The 17,483-nt window shown below is 37.9% G+C and overlaps 2 protein-coding genes across 2 annotated transcripts in view; one reads left to right on the forward strand and one right to left on the reverse strand.

Moving 5' to 3' along the window:
- The window catches only part of LOC121860911 (kinesin-like protein KIF7), a 72,619-nt gene that overhangs the window by 18,733 nt on the left and 36,403 nt on the right, over nucleotides 1–17,483 (reverse strand). Inside the window, exons 11-15 of the mRNA XM_042358286.1 lie at nucleotides 13,190–13,527; nucleotides 11,094–11,200; nucleotides 9,256–9,417; nucleotides 7,244–7,384; nucleotides 3,300–3,439 (exon numbers count right to left, since the gene is read on the reverse strand). Coding sequence (XP_042214220.1) covers nucleotides 3,300–3,439; nucleotides 7,244–7,384; nucleotides 9,256–9,417; nucleotides 11,094–11,200; nucleotides 13,190–13,527 — 888 coding nt within the window. The remainder of the gene's footprint in view (nucleotides 1–3,299; nucleotides 3,440–7,243; nucleotides 7,385–9,255; nucleotides 9,418–11,093; nucleotides 11,201–13,189; nucleotides 13,528–17,483) is intronic.
- LOC121860912 lies at nucleotides 57–2,627 on the forward strand. The gene is made up of 2 exons (XM_042358288.1): nucleotides 57–2,140; nucleotides 2,260–2,627. Exons 1-2 carry the CDS (start codon nucleotides 1,744–1,746, stop codon nucleotides 2,418–2,420), a joined length of 558 nt encoding a protein of 185 aa, XP_042214222.1. The 5' UTR covers nucleotides 57–1,743; the 3' UTR covers nucleotides 2,421–2,627.

A 17,483-nucleotide genomic window follows, 5' to 3' on the forward strand; every position in this document is an offset into this window, starting at 1 on the left:
GGAGGGAAACACACAAAGCCTTTCTCAAACATTGGAGCACAGCAAACTGTACTGTACTGTACTGTACCTGTGTTTATAAAGTGATAGGGGAAAAATAAATAAATAAAATACCTATGATCATTATTAAATGGCTATTAGTAAAACTAGTACAGTATAATAGCAGTACAGTATACTGTACAGTAGAACGTCAATTTAAAGCAATTCAATTTAAGATTATTGATTTAAAGCGACACCCACAATTTGGGACAATGTTTTAATTTAAAGAGAATCTTTCCTATTTTGCGTCAGTCAATCTGGCGCATCATATTTTAAATTTAGCGCATAATGTTTCCCACCAGACGCTACACGGCTGCCCGCCACCCTCCCACATCCTCACACATCCTCAGTTCTCACACTGACGCTCTAGTGAACAGACATATTGTGTGACACTATCTCCTTCTACCACGTGCATCAACCATCACCACTATGTCCAAGAGGCCAGCTACTACATCATTAACTACCCCAAAGACCAAGAAATCAAGGCAAATAATTACACTGGAGCATAAAATCAAAGAGCTGGAAGCACTGTAGCGTGGAAATAGTTCTTCAGGTGTGGGACGTCAATTTGGACTGTCGGAGAGCTCTGTCCGCACTATAAAGCTCAACGAGAAGAAAATTAGAGCAGCCAATGCTTCACCAGATGTTGCCAAGGGTAAACTCCACCTGAAGAGTGCTATATATGTTGAGATGGAAGAAGCACTGAAGTTATGAGTAGAAGACATGCAGCACCGAAAACTTCCTCTCACTGGCCCCATGCTGCAAAACCAAGCCTACGATATACAGTCTTGGATACTTGAAAAGGAAGGGAAGTCCATCAAAGACAGTAAGTTCACAGAGAGTACAGGCTGGCTGTACAAATTTATCAAAAGGACGGGGCTACGGAATGTGACGCTTTCAGGTGAAGCTGCATCTACCGATGCGGAGGCGGCCGAGGATATGAAGAAAGTTATGAAGGATAGTGTTAGAAAATGGTGATTCTCCTTGCCAAGTGTGGAATTGTGATGAAACTGGACTGTATTGGAAAAGAATGCCCAAGAAAACCTATCTAATGAAGAGTGAATAAAAAGCACCAGGGTTTAAGGTCAGCAAGGACAGACTGACGATTCTCCTCATGGCGAACGCATCAGGCACCACACGAATGAAGCCACACGTCATCCACCACTCAGCTAGACCTACTGCCTTGAAAAATGTGCACATCCCGAAATTTCCTGCAATTTGGCGATCAAACAAGAAGGCGTGGACGACTTCTGGTATTTTTGATGGATGGTACATCAGCTATGCCACCCTATTCAACAAAAGTGTTTAAAAAAAATTTAACCTTAGCAACAAGGCCTTGGTTCTCATGGACAACGCATCTTACCACTTCAAACACCTGTGCAGTGTGAATAATGACGTAAACTTGACCTTCTTCCCTCCAAATGTGACTTCACTTATTCAGCCACTAGATCAAGGTGTTATTGCCTTGTTCAAGAGATATTATCTCAAGAATACATGAGGCAAATGGCTGAGGCTATGAACACGGACAACAATATGACTGCAGCAACGTTTTGGAAGAGCTACACCATCAAAAATGCCATAGCTAACATCACACTTGCGTGGAAAAGTGTGCCAGAAACTGCACTAAATTGAGTGTGGCGTAATCTGTGGCCTGAGGTAGTCCATGATTCCAAGGGCTTTGGTGAAGGCAAGGACGTGAAAGACATTATGAAGCTCGTTAAGGAAGTGAGAGGTGATTTAGGATTTCTAGGAATTCAAGAAGAGGATATGACTGAACTGCTTGTTAGCATGGAGGATCCTCTCACCTCTGAAGAAGTCTTGGAGATGGTGGAGATGGCGAAAAACACGAGGAAGAAGAGGAAGCGACATAAGCCCCACACAGTGGGGAAGGAACTGACAATTCCTAAGCTGAGGGAGTTTATGCAGCACGTCACTTCTGCCACCCAGTCTGCACTGCAACATGACCCTGATATGGAGCACAATATGCAAGTGGTGGAGGCGTTGAATCGGGCTGCATCTACGTACTCTCAGCTGCTAGATCAACTGATTATGGCCCAGCAACAGAAGAAAATCACCTCATTCTTCCGTCCATTATCCTCATCAGGTGAGTTTGTTATGAAACTTTATTGCTTGGCAAAATAGACATTAAATTTGGGGCATATGATATGTAATAATTATGTGGTAGAAAGTCAATAATTTAATGAATGTTTTCCATTCCTTCAGCTCCTGAGGTAGCTGGCCCATCTACGTCTGGGCAGACACGGCCGTCATCCAGTGCTTCCTGCGTGTCAGATGTGTCAACAGCCACACCACTAGACAGTGATGTGGATGATGAGCTGGTCGAGTTGGGCTCTGCATCTTCAGAGGATGACTTGCCTTACTAAAGTTGAGTGAAAATCTATTTTTGATAACAAAGTAATTAAAAAATAAATTAAAAGGAAAGTTTAAATGCTGTGTGAGTCATGCGGGTGGAGAGCGGCACCAGTGCCACCACCCTCCCCCATCAGCTGATCGCTAGTAAACAGACCATTTCGCATCCCGTAATTTTAGCTGTGTTGATTTATAAGTGTTTGTTTTAGCATAATACAACAGCCTGTACAAAAACAATGTTTTGTTTATTCTAGGAGATGGGCTGAGGTGCATCTGGGTGTATACTCTCAGTCGGGGAGGGCCAGTGACCCGAGGCAGCAGACGGTACTACGCAGTATCAGTACCGTCCAGCTCTCAACTCGACTGCAGGGAGTGCTTGCTGCATATATATATATATGTATATCATTACACCATATATTTTTCTCATATTTACTAGTTAATAAAAGTCTTTTTTAGTATTTTGTGTTTCTCTCAAGTACCAAACTAAATTACTCCATTGAAACAACACTTCGATTTAGTGCGAATTTGGTTTAAAGCGACCTCTCTTGGAACGTATCTCGCATTATATCAAAGTTCTACTGTACAAGTATAAATCCTGGCTAACTGCATAATACTACAAGGTTAAGTAAAACTATGCAGTAGAGACATTCACTTAACAGCAGATGAGAGTAAGAATGAGTTTACTGGCTGTCATCAACAGAACTGGAGGAACATGTAGTACACAAATGACCATTCTCCACATAATGACAATATTTGATGAAAGGAAATCATTTGTAATTTAAGATTAATGCTTAAGTTGTTCTCATGGGAAGGTCATCAACTTCTCCATATAAATTTGGTCAACATCCTTAAAGTATTTAATTGTCATTACTAAATATGATGGTGAATCTTACTTAGTGTCTCCTTGTTGAGAGATATCAGCTACTTTTTCTAACGTTGCCAACTTCTTCTGGTAATGCGATATCTGTTTCTTGAGTGAGTCAACTCGGCTGCGAAACTGATTCTTGTCCACGGATTCTCCTTCACGAAGTTCCTGAAACATGTGAATATTAAAGGAAGGTTTATCTTCTGTGATAATTAATTCCCCAAGGAGCTCACATCTGAGGTGGTGGTCAAGGGGCAAGAACCTCCAGTTGACCTCTATTACCCTTATATCCCCTTTCCTGTTGTCTCCTTAGCCTCTTGGATATGGGGCACTCAATTATGCATTCAAGGCCACCAGTACCTGAACAATGCACTGCTGTATTGTAGGAGAGCCCCATACATGTTGTGATGGCCCACGGTGAGAACTGACAACTCTCCAATAGTAATATAACCCACAGGAGTTGCAAATATACTTTTGTTTTATGAATGAACAGTTGCTGTATTTTGATTATTATCTTAAATTAATTTACACTGTTTACAAATACAAAAAAATAAAAATGGTAACATCATGTGAATAATATTGCATTGGATATTTTGATTTGTCAATTATCATGTAATAAAGACACCAAGCAAGGCTGCATGAAGAATTTATCTTTATGTTTCACAAAATGGTATCGTCCACACCATCTATCATCCCTCCCTCCCATCCAGCTCTTTGACACAAAAGTGTGTTTGAGGTGAACAATTTAAGAGTTCAGGCAAAGGGTGACACCTTTCATTAATAAGAAAGATATAAATTATCTTAATGACATACAAATATTAATTATGTGCACATAAATTTGGAGAATTTAGCATCAATAAGTCACCAGCTACTCAGTCTCACTAAACTGCTTTCTCTACACTGATGTGTGTGAAATTCATTTTGTTGTTACTTTAATGTCATATCTGCTACTGAAGTGATTAACTGGCCCAAAGGAAGAAAGACATTCCCCTCAAGGATGCCCATGGCCTACTGACCTCCCACCCACCCCACCAAATACATCTTTAAACTCACCCGTCAGTCAAACAAGCCTGAGGTCACATTCCTCAGCTCGCACCTTCAACAGTTTTGCATGAATGGTAGTTTAATGAGTGCCTTCTGCAAGATTTCGAAGATACTAAAGTCCCACACAGTGAATATCTTCAGAATTCACCAGTTTCCTCCTTGTCTCTCCATCAATAGGAAAAGTTCCATCCCATTAAGTCCAATATGTCATACTGTCTTTAGGAACAACCAGTGGGTGTGGGTCAAGTCAGTCGAGCTGCCCATTGCAGCTGATCTCTTCAGTTGTGTGGTGGTTGGTGGAGGTTGGCTAATCCATAATATTCTTCTGAATTTGGCCTTCTGCTCCAATTTTGTGTGTCCCATCCATCAGTACAGCATTCTTTGAACATCTGTTACAAGCTGGCCATCATCTGGTACAGGTATGTCCCACCAGACACCAAGGCCTGCCAGCACCCTAGCGATGGAAGCAAATGGACCTATAACCCAGCAGAATTTTAACAACATGGCTACACTGCCTTGTGTGGACAAACGGGGAGTGTTTCGAAGAGAAGAGGTCAACAAGACAGAATTATCTGATCTTCCAGTCCAAATGTAATCACTTGGAAGTGGACAACCAGATCATGCTGCACCTCCTTCATGCCATCAAAGCATGAGAGAAATCACTCCTGGTGAAAATGGAGCACACTGAGGTCATTATCAATCTCCTGGGTCAAAATCATCTTTTAAGTGGCACTAAAATCTGAATCACCTTTGGTTCAAGGGCATCAGAGTGCACCCTTAATACCCTGACATCATCCCTCGGTTACCTCTGCCTGCTTCTCTTTTACACTTGAGTGGGTGTGACATGACCTCGTTCACCAAAGTACAAGGGAAGATGATCTGGTGAAATCCTTGGAAGAAATTTCCTGCACTGACTGACACCTTTCTCCATCTGACATGACATCCATTATAGCACTTAACCCTTGAGAAGGAAGACTTCAAGATCATTGATGAATGGATCTCCTTATGTACCCAAAGGGGATGTTATATAATTTTCAATGAAGTTTGGGAAGTGAAGTTCTGCCACAATACCAAAGATCTTGAATGAAATCCTCGCATACATATTTTATGCTCTTTACTTGAATATAGGACATCCTGCTCTGGTATAACCACCAAGCTGGCCTCTGGTTATCTGCCTGCAGTGTCCAATGTCCCACTGGACAACACCAGTTGGATTCTGGAGAACATGGTGCATTTCCTTTGGTGGATCACAGAAACAGTTGTGCCCTTGACCTGAGCACTAATCAAGAGCACTTGCAAAGAACCCTGTCAATATCCAGGTGTGGAAAGGCTGGTCTTTCGTATATGTGGTGGCAGGAAACAAAGTGAGCTGGATATAGGTGTGGCATCCATGGCTGTCAGCCTCACTTTAGTCTTCAGTTAGTTGAAGTTTTATAAAGAAGGAAAAGCTGGTCAAACAACAGTTCAGTACTGTACACCTCATCACAAAAAGTATCTATATCTGTGTTTTTCTATGTTCCTTATAAAAATGATGATGACCTTATTTGGGTCATGAACTGATATTTATTGAATACAGGTTGGGTATTATTTATCCAAAATGCTTGGGGCTTTAAGGGTCTCAGATTTGGGATATTTTCGAATTTGGGAATACTGTACCTACACTATATCCTGTATACAGAACCTGTATAATGCGGTAGCCCACCCAGCACGGATGGAGCCCAAGTCTATGCACAAAATTCATTTATATTTTATTTACAGTATATGGATACATATACTGTACGGGGGGGGCAAATCCGCGGGGATTAAGTTCTCAAAATGGCCGCGAATCGCCAAATCCACGAATAACATTTGCGGACGGGGGGGACATTTTTACTTGTGTACAAAGACATGTATATTCCCTTTACGTGTTTGCCCTTACGTGTGTGTGTTTGTACACAGACACACAGACACACACACACACACACACACACACACACACACACAAAACACATACAAATAAATAATAATTGGAAAATACTCTCACAAATAATCAGAAACAAATTTATTAAAAATGTGACAGTCTACCCTCAAGTCCGTGCTCTATTTATAAAGTACAGTACTGTAATAGAGCACGGACTTGAGGGTAAACTGTCACATTTTTAATAAATTTGTTTCTGATTATTTGTGAGAGTATTTTCCCATCATTATTTACTTATACATTGTGTTTTGTGTGTGTGTGTGTGTGTGTGTGTGTGTTTGTAGGACACACACACACACATTTACAATACAGGTAAAGGTAATTACTGTCTCTAGAACGAATGACTCCCACTCACAGCCGCAAAAATGCCAGGGTTTCATCTGCGAATAACCGAGAACCGCGAAGTAAAAATCTGCGAACTTGAGGGGCCCCTGTACTGTATTCTGCAGGAAGTTTTATAAAATATAATTTAATCATTTTGGTTAAAATATATATCATAAGATGTACACCTGACTCCGAGGCACTAAGCAGCTTGTGTCTTACCTTTATTCATTACATATACAGTACATACTTACCCTAGTAAACATTATGATATATGCCATATTCAATGTATTATCTACCATAAATATAATAAAATAGACTTTTGAATTTCAGAGCATTTTGGACTTGGGAATTTTGGATAAGGGATACCCAAACCTGTAATGAAGTATATATAAAACAGCTGACTGGAACATTTGAAGGAAGTTATCAAATTTCATTTAAATGGGTTCTAACAATTATTAATGATGCTGAAAAAACTAGAGGGATGACATATTAACTCCCTCCTCCCACCACCTCAGACATTAGAAATGTTGACATTTTAACTGAAGAGAGAAAATTCTTACTTTACTGCATCTGAAAGGGAAGACATGAAACATGAAAACATGAATATGAACAAAATAAAAATTGTGTACAGAAGCAGCAAAACATACTGTGAGTTGATTCTGTGCCTCCTGGTAGAGTTGGCGGGCACGGTTAACCTCCTTTTCAAGTCGTCCCATCTTAGCTTCACACTTTCGCTTTGTTACTTCAGCCTCGCCTCCACTACGTACTAGTTCACGGATGAAAGCTTCCTGCAAGTTCAATATTGAAAAATTTCAGTAAAACTTTCTTTAGTATTAATGAAACCAAAGTTTACTTGTATGAAAAACCCAAACTTATTTTCTTTGTTCATTATTGAAATACTTTGAAACTTTGTCTTGAGTGATCAATGGGTGAACAGCTGAAATGACCATCAATCAAGACTTGGAATTTATTATATTGTATACTGAAGCTCTACACACACACTCTCAGTATATTACTCTTCCCTGTGTCAGGCATAGCATTCCATTCTTTAAATCATATGCTGTACTGTATTAACAAAACACCATAAATATTTTTTTAAGCTATTTTACAAAATATCATGCTTGGTTTTGGTAATACATTCTATACATAAATTATGTACAGTAGCTAAAACAACTATCTGTGCATACTTTGTGGGAAACAATATGAGACCATGGACGATAAATTTTGGTGTATGAGAGCTGTCACTAGTTGTTTTAGCTACTGTACATTACTGTATTAGAATAAACTGGCTGTGTACACACAAAAAAACTATCTGCCCACCTGGGTCCAATATGTTTGAAAATGGACACAATGTACAGCAGTTTCAGTTCAGTTGTCAAGGATTCACAAATACTGTAGTGATCAGAATTGTTTGTCCATTGTGTCATATTGTATCAATGAGAAAAGGGGAAGTTTTTTTTTTTTGTAAATGTGTGTACAATAAATGGTGTCACTATTTCCAGAAACTTTCAATCAGAAAGTGGTATATGGCAACAACCAGACTCACTTTGTTTTGGCTTTTGTTTCTTTGAGGTGGAATGAAATTTTATAGAATATAAAATAAATCAACTAATGAATGCTAAAACAGTTTTTCCAAAGAATATTTTAAGAAAAATTTATAGACCTGTAATTAAAATTTTTTTACATTTTCAAACGAAATAATATGACATACAGTACCAGATTATCGCTTGGGGACATTCACAACTAATTTACGGATTTAAAATTTGATGTCAAAATGATTACCCAGTAGGTATACATAAATTGTGTTAAGCTGATATGATTATTGAATAAAAAATATGAATCAAAATAATATTCATACTCACCACATTTATGTGATGTCTTTACTGAATATGTTAAATGTTTATTGTTGCATTTTTCTCTAGCATTTATAAGAAATTAATTACCACTTATCCTCTGAAGGTATAGCATTTTTTAGCACCAAGGAAAAATAGAAAACAATAAAGATTTCCATTTAATGCCCATTCATTACTTTGGAGCAAAAAAGGTAGAATCTAACTAAATTGCTAACTTCTATGAAAGCTTATTCATATTGTTCTAAAAATAAAACAAAGTCTAAACAAAGAAATAAGCCATGTGCAGAATACTGTATTGTACACCAAGAAGTAAGTGTTATCTGCTTGTGTTGCTCTCTCATCTCAAACTGGCTATCCTTTTTTTCCTGCATCTTTCAAGCATGGGATTGGGATACACTGTACCTCTCTTACTTTTACTACCCATCTTGAACACTTTTAGCTGCAAAAATATGAGGGAATGCCAGAAAAAGGTTAGGCAGCAAGAAATTTGGCTCAGGAATGTGATAATATACCATCTTCCTCCAATGGTGTACAACCCACTGATCAGTGGTCAGTCATTTTCTTTGCTCCCACAGTTACCATATACTGCTGTTTGAAAGAATCATTCTGAAAATAGTGACATCACTCCTTAGGCCGATTGTACAGTAGTTGGTGTTCCCATGATCAGAAAGGATGTGATGAACTTGATAAATTGTGTCAAACTTTCCTGCCACTGGAATATGTTTTTTTATAATTAGTTTAAGTGTGAGCAATAACAGAAGACAGTCATGAACCAACGTATCAACAAGACTTTAATAACAACTTACCTTCAATCTGATGGTAGCATTTAGTTGTTTGAGTCTCTGCTGAGCTGCTCTTAACTCTACACTTACTCTCCGCACTTGGCCCCGCCGAGATTCTTGAGATGCTGATAATCTCTTCACTTCTTCTACCAAGGATACACACTGAACTTCTTCTTCTGCTGTATTCTGAAAAGAGTTGAGGCAGTCTACTTAGAAAAGAGTTTTTACACACACTATTAAAAAAAAAGCTGAACAGCAAAAGAAACGCCCCACTGACAGGATAATACTGAGTACGGTATGTCAACTTCTCAGTGCAAGCTGAAACAAATAAATAAAAAATTGGTAAACAAAATTTTGGGGGAGATCATTTCCATCTTTTAACAGTATATAATTTTAAACAGACTGCACAGATTATGTGAAACATTTACTTATACCAGGCGAGCGACTTTTGAAATATAATTGCCCTGAATATTTTTTTACTTCCCCTGACAGTTTTGGGGGAAATTTGTTTGTCTAATTTTATTTTAGGGGAAAGTTAAATAAACATTTCAAACAATTAAATTTATTGTGTGTATGAACTCACAGATTACTTGTGTCCGTCTAAATGCAATTTACCCTCACCTGGTCAACATTTTTCTTTGCTTCTTATTCATGTTAATACTTTCACCTCAATTTGTAGCACATCACTGTTTACACAGCATCAGTGGGAGCATTATTATAGGTGGTCAAGTCAGGTCATTGTGAAAATAGACCAAAAGAAATGGGAGGAATCAGCTGTGATGTCACTGAGGCTGTATCACACACCTGGGATTTCTTAACAGATCAGGTAATTGTCTGGGATCAGCTCAGCTCTGTGATATGACACAACTTGTTGGTTTAATGGACCTCAGTGGTTAAACTTGTCAGGGGAGGTAAGGTCTTGTCTGCTTGGTATTTTCTTCTCAAAATATTAACATGTCTGCCAGGCAAGTGCCAGGCACATGGAAATGAAAAATCACTTTTCTAGCCCCACGTCCAGGCTGAAGGGCACTCCTAATCTGCATAGCCTGGTTCTAAAGTTTAAGGTTAAGCTCCTTCCCATGTCAACTTTCTAGGTTTTACTCCCTTATATTTTCTCTTTAAATCAATACACCTCTAAACTAGCCACATATGCTTATGAAAATAAAGTTTTCTCTTCTTAATTCATTCCTTTGCTTCTTCATCTCAGCTAAACTCTAGTATCCATTCTCATTTTTGGGGGGATTCATACAAGTCTCCTCGATCATCCTCAACAAAATTTAGATGAAAGTTGAATCTTAGTATTGATCCAGTTGTCATTTCCAGCCTCTGTCTACTCCATGTCCGTTGCTCAGTACTGTATTGTACAAGTCAAGGATCCTTTATACAAAATCCTTTGGGAAAAATGCATTTCAGTATTCATATGCAGTACTTTCAGATGCCTAAGCCTACTTACAATAGCCTAAGCCTAGGCTAACCCATATAGGCCTGGGTCCAGATCTCATATGTAACCAATACTACAAGGATTGAAAAAGAATGGGTGAAAAAGTAATTGACAATATGAAGACTGTAAATTTGCTGTAAGCTCTAGAATATTGGGGAAAATGTTGCATACGACAATGTTAGCGGGTTAATGGTGACCAAAGTGATTAAGGCAATTATGAGGGAATGTAATATGGTATACTAATATTTCAGTTGACTGGCTGAATAGCATGATTGTGGATACTAACATGGGAAAAGGTTATGAAAATACATATTAATAAGGGAAGGAATGGACATAAAAGTTTTTGTTTGGGTTCATGCCAGGTAAGGGAACTACAGACGCAATATTCATGGTAATATAATTTTTAACAAATCTGACATACCTTATCAGACTTAGATTCTTTTCTTGAAGATATTGATGTTTGAGATGTATCAGAAGCATATGACTGCGACTGCTTTCTTCTGCCACTCTGGTCATCTCTTTCTGACTCTGCAAGATAATAACAGTGTGCAAGACTCTCTACATAATCACTCACACATTCACAAAGACTATTCACATTAGACATAAAATAATTGTATTACTCTTTTAACTTAAATTATGTTGACCTGTTTCTATATCAAAATGTGTAGAGTTGGCAGAAGAATTATATAATGATAATGATAAAGAAGGAGGTAAGAAAAAAGAAGGAAATAAAGATCAAACTATCAATTTGGGTAACACAAGTTAGGCTGTGAGCAAAATGAAGGCTGATGAGGCTTGTTCACCTCCTCAGTTTCCAATACAGTTTTAAACCAAACGAGCAAGAATGAGACCATACGTTTGATTAATTTGTGTAAGAAAAAATCTATTCTACTACAGGCAGTGTACGGTACTCATTATCTGGCAAGCTTGGGACAAGAAACAATCAGATTTGGGAATTTTCCTATTTGGGAACCATAGAGATAGAAAATATATAAAATATTATATAAAGTGAAGGAACACTTGCAGTAATTTATCTTATCTCTGGGAAATCTGTGATACTTGATAAGCTCTCAGCTTGGGATTTGACCACCCGTATATTGCACAAATAACCATAATTGTAGATACACTAGTCCCGGGAGCAGTCGCGAGCACATGGAGGTCACCAGATAATGTGTGTTTATAACAGTGATGTCACCAAGCTGTGCATTGTGGGTAAAACAAGTGCTTGGTGAACTATCCTTACTAGTACAGTGGTCCCTCGGTTAACGAGCGCAATTCGCTCCAGAAGGTTGCTCGTTAACCGAAAAACTCGTTAACCGAAAAACTCGTTAACCGAAACCATTGTTTCAATTTAAAAAAAAAAAAAATTGTTTCAATGGGTTTTTGGGTAATTGGTTCCAGCTCACCGAAAATTGCCTAAAATCAACAAAAAAGGTAGAAAAGTACACATACTTTGAGGTGTGTATATAGAAGGCTCCTGGATGATGAGGATGATGATGGGAGTTAGAATGGGGGTGGAGGAGAAGGGAGAAGAGAAGGCATTGTGGTGCCATTTCACCAATAAAATTTTAGTTCTCTTGGTGTAATTCAAGATTATTTTCTTTAAATCAACACTGCACTGCATTATATATTGTCAATATGCAAAATAAATTTCAAATTGACCAATAATTTGCTTGAAAACACACAAAAAAAGTATTTAGTTGAAGAGAGTCTGAAGCAAGATGTTACCTCCACTGAAAAGACACAGAGACTGACTCCTGTATGGTGTGTTGACAGGCTGTTTGGTGCGCAAAAAACTAGCTTCCTATATTTCAATTATGTTCAATAATTGTTAAAATGACTAAAAAATTAATATAAAACTTTTAAAATTATTGAATAGTACAAACTTCTTGATATTTACTAAAATAGTAAGGAATTTATGCCCTAGAACCGATTACTGTATTGGCGGACTAATACTACAGCTGGTGGACCGCCAAATGCAAACAAAAACATGTGGAGGGGCGCTCGTTAAAAACTCGTTAATCGAGGGATTGCTCGTTAACCGAAGTTAAGAATCTTATGGAAGGTAAATCGTTAACCGAAATCTCGTAAACCGAGGCACTCGTTAACCGAGGGATCACTGTATCTTATCCTTGGTGGTTGCCGTTCACGCACGCACGCACGCACGCACACACACACACACACACACACACACACACACACACACACACACACTTTGATGTAAACAAACAGTGGTGCCACATCTTACAAAACACACTAGCCACTGTACCTGTTGTAAATGGAGGCAACTAAGCAGCTGTACCTGTAGTAGCATACATAGCTGGATGGCAAGACCTGGTAGTTGGTCGGATATAACTAAACTTAATACTATTACCTGAACTGAGTTTTTATGAGCAATAATTGTAATGGAATATTCTCACAGATTAGTACATTCTATAAAAAGGTTAATGACTGATATAATAAATTCATTGAAAAATTAGTATATAAGCAATATGACTAAAAATTAAATTGCTTTACCTATGGCTGATACAATTGATCTGTGGGACGAACTAACATCACCATCTTCTTCAGAACATATTGAAGATTTCTCTACTATTATCACAGATGAGCAATGTTCTTCAGGAGATGGTGATGTCACAGAGGAAGCAGCAGACAAACTTCTTCCGAGTGACCTATTGGCATTGTCTGTCCTCCTCGGTGCACCCTGGAGTCCTCGACGTAACAAAAGAGCATCCGAAGCCTTCCCTGAGTACCTCGATGATTTACGAGACGTTTTCTTTGACTCGGTTTCATCCTCTCTCTTTGATGACTGCGACGTCCTCCTCTCAAAGCTATCTCTTACTTGAGTGTCATGACTGGAAACAGGTTAAGAAATGATATCACGGCCTATAAGACGAAATTTGAACATTAAAAAAATCTGCCCAAAGTTAGGGGGTCGTCTAAACCACCAAGTTTAAAATTCTTACCTCTTAAATATTGTGGTTTAGTGTGTCAAGAGTGGTGATGAAAACATCGTAAGCCACTCACAAGGTCTTACCACTAATTATTTTATACTGAAACTTACGTTTGGCAAGCTGGATTCAAATTAAGATTACCGGGATATTAAAATAATAAAAATGTATTATAAACCTGTCTAACATACCGTAAAAGAGATTTATACCCCTGTAATAAACACAGCTATCATTACACACCCCCCCCCACGCCCCCCCCCCCCATTTGCCAGTGAGGAGACAAGGGAAAGTGACCACGAGGTTGGGCTATTTTTAGCCGTGGAGGTGGTCAGTAATGCATACCGGTATCGGTATATTTACTCATAATAATATTTATCTCCTATAAATAATTGATTTAGATTTTATTTTTTTACAAAGAATATTCAGTAAATGACCCTCTGAGTGCATTAATTCTTGAAACTATCGACGGTTAATTACAGACGCTCAAGTGACGTCACTAGTGTTTACACTACACCAGCTGGTAATATTTGATGCCATTACTTGAAGTGAATTGGCCTTATTTTAAGTAACTAACTTTATAGTTACAAAAATTAAAAAAAAAGATCAAAACTGAGAAATAATATACTGTATGTATGTTGTGTTGTCAAAGTAAGAGAAACAATTGAGACCCTGCAATTGTGTAAATGAGGCAGAAAGTCAGGTCAGCAACCTGGGACTTGGTCACAATTTTCGTGATGCCATATGGCAGCAGGGTCTACTATTAGACAACACATTATGCTTCCAATATCTTCCCAGGCAGTAGTACCTCCCTGTTTGGTAGCTGCCTACTACCTACACAATTTCTAGTAATATTAATTTGATACATGATAAATTAGACAAACTGAAAATAAACATCAAATTTAATTACCAACACGCTTCCCATTGGCAGCTGTAAGAGGGGGAGATGGGCTATTTTTATCCCGTCTTTGTGTCTGAAGTGGCCAGTAATACCATATATTTATTGATCATAATACGTTTCTCCTATAAATAATTAATTTAACATTTATTTTTTTACATAGAATATTCAATAAATGACTTTTAATTCTTTTAACTACCGACAGTGGTAAATTTAGCATGACAATGATGAAGAAGAAGGCAGGTCATCTGATTCGGAGTTTGATTCTTAATGATTACCATATATGTGTAAGGTGACCACGTCAGGTCATGTGTAAGGTGACCCCTTCTCTCATTTGCCTTGTCCAGTTGTTGAGTTATCACTCCATAAGCAATAGCACTCTCTCCGTGTGAACACTACGGTATATTAATACTGTATCCAGCTACCACAAAACCTCACCATGGCTCCAATTGTTAAACGCAGGAGATATGAAGCTTGTTTTAAGCTGAAAGTGATAGCATATGCCCAGTCACACAACAATTGTGCTGCTTCAAGAGAATACGGTGTAACTGAGAAGATGGTGCGGGATTGGAGATCAAAGGAACACTTACTACGAAGTATGCCCAGGAATAAATGTGCAATGAGAAGAGGCACTGCACACTGGCCGATTCTAGAGAAGCACGCAGTAGACATGGTCCATGAGCAGCGTCAAAATGGGTATATTGTATCAAGAAACATGATACGTATGTGGGCACTTAAGTGGGCTAAACAAAATCAAGAGCACAGCAAAGACTTCAAAGCCACGACTTCATGGTGTAGCCGTTTTATGGAAAGAAGCAATCTGGTACTGAGGCAGAAGACAAAAATAGCACAAAAATTACCAGCAGATCTTAACTGTAAAATTGTTAATTTCCATCGCTACATAATACAACAACGTAAGAAACATTGTTATCCATTAAGCAACATCGGAAACATGGATGAAACACCTATGAACCTCGACATGGTCGGTAATCATACTGTCGATACAAAGGGTGCAAAAACAGTGTTAGTGAAAACAACAGGACACGAAAAGACACGGTTTACAGTAGTACTTTCATGCATGGCAGACGGAACCAAGTTGAACCCAATGCTAATTCTCAAGAGGAAAACAATGCCCAAAATCAAGTTCCCGGCTGGAGTTTTTGTTCACGTCAACGAGAAAGGGTGGATGGACGAACAAGGAATAAAGTTATGGATTGATCATATATGGTGTAGGCGACCTGGTGGCTTTCGAAAACAGCGTAGCCTGTTAGTATGGGATATGTTCGCGAGTCATTTAACAGAGGGAACAAAAACCAACATGGCGAGGAACAACAGTGACATTGCAGTTATTCCTGGTGGATTAACTTCAGTTTTACAACCACTTGATGTTTGTCTAAACAAACCATTCAAGGACCGCGTTCGTGAACAATGGAACAAATGGATGAACAGCGGCAAAAAGTCTTACACGAAAGGTGGGAATATGCGTGCTCCCGAACTGGATGTACTATGTGATTTTGTTATCAAGGCATGGAATGATATTAATGTGGAGACAGTTATCAAGTCTTTTAAAAAGTGCGGAATATCTAATTCAATGGATGGCATGGAGGATGACATGTTGTGGGAGGACGAGGATGAAACAGAAGCCGAAGCCACGTCATCTGATTTGGAATTTGATCCTTATGATGAAGCAGCCATAAATGTATCTCAGGATGTACTTGAAGAACTTATGATGTCAGATGTTGATGATGTGGATTTTGAAGGTTTTTAATACATGATGACGTCAGTAATAATCATGTGCTAATAACATTTTTAACTTGACGGTAATTTGCTTTTAAAATATTGTGACTTAGTAAATTAAATGTGTGCATGTGTATGTATGTATACATACAGTATATATAAATATGTTTGTGTAATAAATGTATGTAGTAAGTACGTAATATTTTTTCACTCAAATCCTAATGAAACACTACTGGAGAACATTCCTTTGTCGCAAAACAGTTTATAAATTAAAGAAAATAATTACAGTGTGTTTAATATATTACAGTATATTATAAATAAATAAATAAAACAAATAATTCGGTAAATCTATTTAAAGTAAATGGAAAATAAGCAAACATGTTATTTACCAAGACCCTTCCCTCTGGCTCAGGGTGAGATGTAGGGGAGATAAAGAAGGCTATTTATAGCCCATCAGAAGTGACCAGTACCCTAATGCACCATAAATAATTCATTGAACATTCATTTTTTGTATATATATATATATATATATATATATATATATATATATATATATATATATATATATATATATATATATATATATATATATATATATATATATATATATATATATATATATATATATATATATATATTTGTGTAATAAATGTATGTAGTAAGTACATACTGGTAACCTTTTTCACTCAAATCCTAATGAAACACCACAATTAGAATACGGTGGTTGCTGTTGAACTACATGTTGTATAAATAGTCGGAACACAGCCACACCACCGAGACGAGGGAACACTCCCACCACCGATCGTCTCGTGTGAAGCAAGCGTATAAATGAAAGAAAATACTTGTAGTGTGTTTAATATGTTACAGTATATTATAAATAAATAAATAAGTAAACAAATAAATCGGTAAATCCATTTCAAGTAAATGGAAAAATTTTACTCGATACCGACATTAGTTCCAGTTATCGGTAAATAGCAGACGCTTCAGTGACGTCACTAGTATTTACACTACACCAGCGGGTATAATTTGATGACATTACTTGAAGTGAATTGGCCTTATTTTAAAAAATCAAGGATGGTTGGTAAAGGACTACTGAGTCCGTGGTTAAGTGTCACATTTGGGGTACTGGTCTTATACAGCAAATAGAGCTCAAAAGCTACTTTTTAAATGGAAAATTGGGGGGGGCGTCTTATGCACCCCGCCGCCTTATAGGCCGTGATATACGGTA

This window comes from Homarus americanus, unplaced genomic scaffold (assembly GCF_018991925.1).
Source record: "Homarus americanus isolate GMGI-L3 unplaced genomic scaffold, GMGI_Hamer_2.0 scaffold52806, whole genome shotgun sequence".
Taxonomy (NCBI): domain Eukaryota; kingdom Metazoa; phylum Arthropoda; class Malacostraca; order Decapoda; family Nephropidae; genus Homarus; species Homarus americanus.